Source organism: Alnus glutinosa, chromosome 12, assembly GCF_958979055.1.
Source record: "Alnus glutinosa chromosome 12, dhAlnGlut1.1, whole genome shotgun sequence".
NCBI classification, from domain to species: domain Eukaryota; kingdom Viridiplantae; phylum Streptophyta; class Magnoliopsida; order Fagales; family Betulaceae; genus Alnus; species Alnus glutinosa.
The window spans coordinates 552,235-559,168 of NC_084897.1; the positions used below are offsets into that span (position 1 = coordinate 552,235).

Here is a 6,934-nt window from a genome sequence, read left to right on the forward strand (position 1 = left end):
TGGTGGGCTATAGTGAAAATTTTGAACATATCCTTGTGTCCTTGAATTCTGGATTAGAATCATTCTAGTATGAAGTATATTATCATTTGGAATTCAGGAGTCAGGTACGCCTGCTTGTTTGGGCTGACCCGACAATTCCAACCGTACCTGATCAGTTTTAGTTGGTTTATTCGACTCCCTTATGGTCGGGCAGAATAAACTGTTAATTTGAGCACGATTGGGTCAGGGGTCGGGTTTAGGATGTTGAACCATCTTTTATCTTATGTTCTTATTCCTTCATAACTATTGTATTCTTTGCTTCAATTTCTAGAGTTGTACTAATTCCATTCACAGTTGGGTTTGTAACCGAAAGAGTTTGGTTCAGTTCAATGGTCAACCACCGGCTGTCTGTGGCTCAGTCGTCAGTACGAGTAATTGAGTATGAACCCCCGAGTGAGTGGGTCGATGCTGAGCCTTATCAGGCAGCTCGTCTTTAGAAGGAAGAACGGCAATAATTGTCCGCTAAAGTAATGTTTGCAATTTGCTTCATTTTATGAGAATTTGAAAAACACGTGGGCATCTTTTTCCTGAAAGTTGAAAAAGGAAGAAACATAGAAGTCCCACTCGAATAAGTTAGTGTTGGATTAATGCTGTTCCATGTCAAAAGAGCCAGAGGATGCCACATGCCAGCCCAGGTAATGCCTGCTGACTGAATGCCACTCTGCTCAGCGTTGATCATTTGATGAAAGAATGTTTTTAATTGCCAATGTATTAGTTTTTTAATCGTCTCTCTTCCCTCTTTATTTTGAAAAAGTCATAATATATTTAATGAGTAATGCTATATTCTAAACCATATCTCACTCCCATCTCACCAAGCTATGTGACAATAATGATCGGTCTGATGGGCTCACAGCCTAGTAAGATAAGGGTGAAAAGCATTGCTATTCTTAGAAGCACAATTCAGTGTTGCCGTTGGAGGCACACTGCACAAAAGAGTCTTGGACGAAAAACATTTTTACAACAATCAAAGATTTTATTGTGAGATAAAAACTACTAAATTCGTAAAGTCTATTCTAAACCATGTATTGATCATCTTCATTTCCCCGACCCCATAGGAAATAGGAACACCTTTTGACAGACATTTAATTAAATGCAGTCCAGCGACGACCGTGTTTTAGTAGGTCGGTCTTAAGTTTCAAATTTCGACAATATTGACAAAATTTCTGGCTTGCTCTTTGGCATGTTACAAAAGTCTCCGTCAAAGCACAAGCACAAAGACACGAGAAACACGCACCCAGACACACGGACACCGACAGAGAGATTACCATTTTGGCACGAACATATTTCTCATTTTGTTCCGACACAACACATAAACATACAAACTCAAACGCATATCATATTGCCCCTATCCTAATAAATAAGGGCTCCAATACCATATTTGAGTTACAATTCCCCATAGAATATATTCAGTCCGAGAGCAAGCCAATCCGCTCTCCCAAATTTGAGCTAAAAAAAAAAAAGAAAAAAAAAAGGGAACTGAACAGAAAATAAACAGTGACAAGATCAAATTTGAAACATACCCAAAATATTTCAATCATGGGACCAATTTCCAAACCAACCTGCTGCCACACGTTGAGCTGAAAAAACCATACAAGGGCAATGAAAATAGAGATACATATTCAAATTGATAGCACCAGTGCTCTTCCAATCCTTTTGTTTTCTACCAGCAAGATAATTGATACAAATGGTACCAAAAGTTGAAGACACAAAGCTCCAGCCGTACGTACCTTCCCCATCCATGGTCCAAAAATAGTAGACATTCGCGCATACTTGTCTGCATAAACAATACAATGAGTCATCATCCATGAAGAAACTCTGAAGTGATCAGCCCTTGTATACTTTTTTAATGTCTAAGGAGTTGCTTCAATCTTTTTTCTCTTCAGCTTTGCTCCATTCTGATTCTGTTAAGTAAACCGCCAAACCCCACCACAGTGCCATAATGGCCATCTGAAAACCATCGGAACAGGATAATTCTCTATTTAAAGTGAAATGAAGAGGAACCATTTCATGGTCTAGATTAGATTTCACGGCATCTACTGGTGTATATGTTAACTACGTTGTTACATCATTTAAAATTTTAAAATGATGTTGCAACATGTACACTCTTAAATGCTGTAGAATCTAATTTGGACCATGAAATGATTCCTCCCTACTTCACTTGAAATGGCACGGATCCTTCCAAAACCTTCGGCAACTATGGATGCATCTTCAATATAGCTTATATTCAAAGGCCTTATATCAAAACAAATCATCATAACCTGATCATGCTGGCCAGCTACAAATGTTACACATCCACGGGTATGAATTGCTTACGACTTCATGTTCTTAAACAAAATCTTATGACTCTTCCCTTGAGCCTTTCTTAAAATTCCTTTAAAAAAGGGACTATGATGGAATAACTCCAATTAAGTAAAATCTGGCAAGGAGCAAACGTCTAATGGTTGACTTGTTCTGACAGCAGCCCAGCAGTTCAAGTGCAGACGTTTAAAAATATATGAATATGGTCCAGAGAGCAGCTTATAGCCACCGCGCTGTGGGAGAATTGTACTAGTTTAATAGGTGACCTTACCAAAAGTAGGTTTCTGTAGATACCAGAGCTAGTTTCCAGCAGATAAAAAGGTAAAAACAAATAACCTAACACTACCTAATCCACAATCTAAAAGTTCCATCTAACATGGATTTTTTTTTTTTTTTATAGTGTAGTTCTTTCAAACGTGGCCGATGTTCCTCCAGTCAACAGATCCAATTAAGTGTCAACAAACTCGAACCTATAACCATCTTAAGACTTGCCACTTTTTTAGTAAAAAAACTGATCTTACTTTAATCAATCACCAGTTTCAGAACCTTTATCAGCAGCAAGAGTAATGGTAATCGGTTGCCACCCTGAGTGATTATGAATAATCCATTTCTTCACGGAAATTATCACATTCAAGATCTGTAGTACATCACCCAAAGCAAGATCTTCTAAGCATGATTTCTTTAGAGTCAAGGCTGCTTCATATCTTCAGAACAAAGACAAACAAATCACATAATTTAGTGGTTAGAATTGTCTCATCCAAGAAAACAAAGTAGCAAAAAATTTATTAAACACCTCTACCTGCACTTAGAAGACATCATTGCCGTTCTGCCAGCTGAAGAACTAAGAAACTTCTGTATGGCATCCCATGTTGCTTTTGAGTACTGTGTCCCATTACCACCCATAGGATTAACACACTTCCACAGTTTCCCATTTTTACCAACATAAAACTGCATTGCACCTAAATTTTGTTTCACTACCATATTTTGCTCAATTGCACTATCCAAGGCCTTTCTTACATCAGTACTGCGGTGTTTTGGATCTCCATAACGAATGCAATCAGTTATGTTTGCTTCAGTAGGCATAATTTTTTCAATTTTCAGGGTGTTTAAGGCAAGTAGGATAACACCAATAAGGCCTTGCACATAATCAGAAGGTGGTGGACGTCCTTGAGATCCCCAGACACCATTACTAGAAGCAGCGTTAGCAACCATTGGGGAGGATGCCGGTGGCAGATATTCAGAACCACGAGGGTACCTGTTCATATTATCATGGTGAAATGTTTGGCCATTGTGTAGGATTTGGCCTTTTTGTGGTACATTTAAGCGAGCTGGATATGGAGGTTCGGTTGAGCTTGGCCGCCTAAACTCTTCTCTAGATTGGTGATGGACATTAGGAGGAGTTGGGGCATAGCTGAAGTTTTCATGGATATTTAGCCTAGCCATATCAGGCACATTGGTGTGGGGAGCTGGAAAATATCTAGGGCCATCAGGTCTAGGAGGAATTGGCTGAAAACCATGATTGTGAGAGTTAGACTGATACAGATTACCCTGTCCAAAAGAAGGTTGCATATGGGGGTTGTTTGGCCTCAAAGGAAGAGGATATTGATTTTGTGGATTTCCTACAAAATTACTGTTACTCCCTGAAGTATCAGAACTGCCAGGAAAGAAATTGGGAGTAGACCGACTTACAGAGACTTCAGGCTCATTACTGCCAAAGAATTCATGTGGGGCTTTCTTAAACTGCTTTGCTTCTGTATAATCCGGTTGGAAAGGATAATCACTGTTTTTACTCTCTTGAACAGAAACTGGCACGCTTGAAGCTCTTGATATGCTCGGCTCATTTGTGGATTTTCGAGTAAGTTTCCCTTTGTGTTTGTTATCACCACCAACCCTTCCAGCACTAGGAGGTCTTTGATTTCCAAAAGAAAGGTTTTCAGAATTGCCGGCCGTCATGGGTTGGCTTAACTGAATGGGTTCAGAAACTGGGTATTGTGATGTTTCATGATTAGTGGTATGGAAACCGTTAGCAAACTGTGATGACTCACCACTTGAAAGTGGGGGTCCTCCAGCAGAGAGGCTCGTCCAAAGCCATAGAGTCTTTGCTGCAGCCATAAGGGGCACAGACGCTTTTGGGGGCTGTGCTAGAAGAATATTATACCTCCTCATGCGCAGCTGATGGAGTGCATTAGAGAAATCCCTGTCACCAGAAATCAGCATAAAGTTCGCGGGAGCAGGGTTGTCTACTGCCCAGAACAGCATGTCAACTAAAATCTTCTTGTCACTCGCATCTTTCACACCTGTTACACACATTCACATGTCAATGAAAACAAATACACTTCGAAAAACATCACAATCTAATCTTGTAGTTCATCAATAAGTTTGAGAGAGTTGGCCAGAAAAAAAAAAAGAAAAAAAAAAGAAAACGAAAATCGTGGATAGAGATAGTCAAAGTTATTTGCATCAAAGGGTTCATAGACGAATGGAAGTGCGGTTAACAATTCTGGAACAGACGAAGCAAACAAAACGTGAGCTTCTGTACCGCAAGAAAAGGAATAAATTTAACTAACGCCTACTAATCAATTTTTTTTTTGATAAGTAAGAGAAACTAACGCCTACTAATCAAAATTAGTATTCACATAAATAAGAGTAAAATACCAAATCTTCCTTAAGTTCAATAATCTTCACCGAACACAGCGAAAACGAACCAATTTCTTATTAAAAAAAAAAGAGTGAAAAATTGATGCAAAAATCAAGATGGAATATTATCGCAATCGCGGAACACAAAATCTCAACCCTAATTCGCAAAATTAGGGTTCATTCATAGACGAAACGGAAGCGAAGTTAGGAATTTTCCGATGAACCCAGAAACGAACACGAAACACGACCAAAAAACAAACAGGCGGAGCTAAAATCTAAACCAACAAATATACAGCCACATCCATCGACAACAAAGCGGCAGAAAAGCTAAATCAAACCACAATCACAGCAGATCTTTTAGAATCCAAAATCACACACAAAAAAAAAAAAGCGACGCAGAAATCGCAGATCTGAGAGAATCCGCAAAAGTATCAAGGTAGGGTTAGAGAAAGAAGGGTACCGGCGGGGACGTGGTTGAGGGCGATGCCGGTGCTAGAGAGCGCGTGCTGGATGGAGGCGGGGATGCGGTGGGTGTCGCCGTAGGCGGAGATGGAGACGGGCCCGCAGTAGTTCATCTTCACGAGCGCCGAGCTTATGTTCTGCGCGATCGCGTGCGGGTCGCACCCCTTCGGCACTTGGCAGTTCTCTATGTCCCACCACACCGACGTCTTCGCCCCTACGTACTGCGCCTCCGCCATCGACGACGTCGTTCCGTTCACATCCCCAACCATCCTCGCGCGTAATTAATTATTATATTACAGCATCAATCAATCAATCACTCGCTCGATTCTACAATTCTCTCTCTCTCTCTCTAATTTTTTTTTTTTTCTTTTACATATAATTATACAAATTGAATTGAAAGGCGATTCTTCTTCTTCGCTTCTCCACCGCCGTGTCTGTCTTGGAGTCTCTGCAACTACTTCTTCGTCTAACCCCTTTTTTTTGTTCTTTGTATTTGAGAGTAAGCTACCTCGTCTTAAACCTAGGGTGCGCTCAAAAGAGGACCATCATCTAATGGGCGGGCCCACGGGAAGACCTCCGTTCCGAATACGGCCGCGTATTCGCCACTCCTGATTTTGTCAATTATAGACCCCTCGTTTACTCGTTAGGTATGCGTATAGATCTTCTTTCAACAAAAAAAGAAAAAAAAAAGAGGTATGCGAATAGATCAAAAATATACTCAATATTAAATTTTGATTTTGTTGAGATTATTTGCCATTAATATTATAGACCCTAGTATTAATTTCACATTGTACTCTAATATTTTCTATTAATGTTTTGATTTTATTCTTATTGTATTTCTTGAGTAATGCCAGAAGTTAATATTTTGTTTCTATTTTGTCTCTCTAAAAATAATGTGGCTTTCAAAATCACTATTGATCTTGTAATTAATCACTATTAAATTTTGATCAAGTTTAAAGGTCCGTTTGGGTTTGCGATTTTAAAAATTTCGATTTAAAATCGCGATTTAAAAAAGTGATTTTTAAAAACGCAGTTAAGCGTTTGGCAAAATCACAATTTAGCATTTAAAATCGCAAATTTGCCTGCGTTTTAAAAAAAATATCATCTTACCTGCGATTTGAAAACGCAGAAAAAAATGCAAATTTCCTGCGTTTTTAAATCGCAATTCCCAAACGATTTATGTTCTACGATTTAGTTTAAAATCACTTATTGTTTACGAAATCGTAATCCCAAACGCACTCTAAAAGCCACATCATTCTTAGACTGACACAAAAGTAACTTCTAGAATTACTCGTATTTCTTATGTTGTGCTTGCGAGTAATTCTAGATGTCATATACCCATGTCTCTCTTGTGTCCTGCTAATAATGATGTATCTTTTAAAATCAACATTAGATTTATGAATGATTATTATTAAATTTTAATCAAATGATTATTTTAAAAACTACATCATTATTAGAAGGACAGGGGTATAACAGAGTAATTCTATAAGTCTTTTAT

General features: G+C 38.8%; 1 protein-coding gene across 1 annotated transcript; it reads right to left on the minus strand.

The window, feature by feature from the left end:
- Nucleotides 1–1,355: 1,355 nt before the first annotated feature.
- Nucleotides 1,356–5,983, minus strand: LOC133851199 (uncharacterized). The gene is made up of 3 exons (XM_062287529.1): nt 5,435–5,983; nt 3,137–4,634; nt 1,356–3,041 (listed from the first exon to the last, which is right to left on the minus strand). The coding sequence occupies exons 1-3, from the start codon at nt 5,703–5,705 to the stop codon at nt 2,864–2,866; spliced, it is 1,947 nt and encodes a 648-aa protein (XP_062143513.1). The 5' UTR covers nt 5,706–5,983; the 3' UTR covers nt 1,356–2,863.
- Nucleotides 5,984–6,934: the final 951 nt, after the last annotated feature.

Coding starts and splice junctions, on each gene's coding strand:
- LOC133851199 (XM_062287529.1), bottom strand. CDS start 5,705: ATGGTTGGGGATGTGAACGGAACGACGTCGTCGATGGCGGAGGCGCAG. Junction 4,635..5,434: donor CCTCAACCACGTCCCCGCCG/GTACCCTTCTTT, acceptor TGTGTGTAACAG/GTGTGAAAGATGCGAGTGAC. Junction 3,042..3,136: donor ATGATGTCTTCTAAGTGCAG/GTAGAGGTGTTT, acceptor TTTGTTCTGAAG/ATATGAAGCAGCCTTGACTC.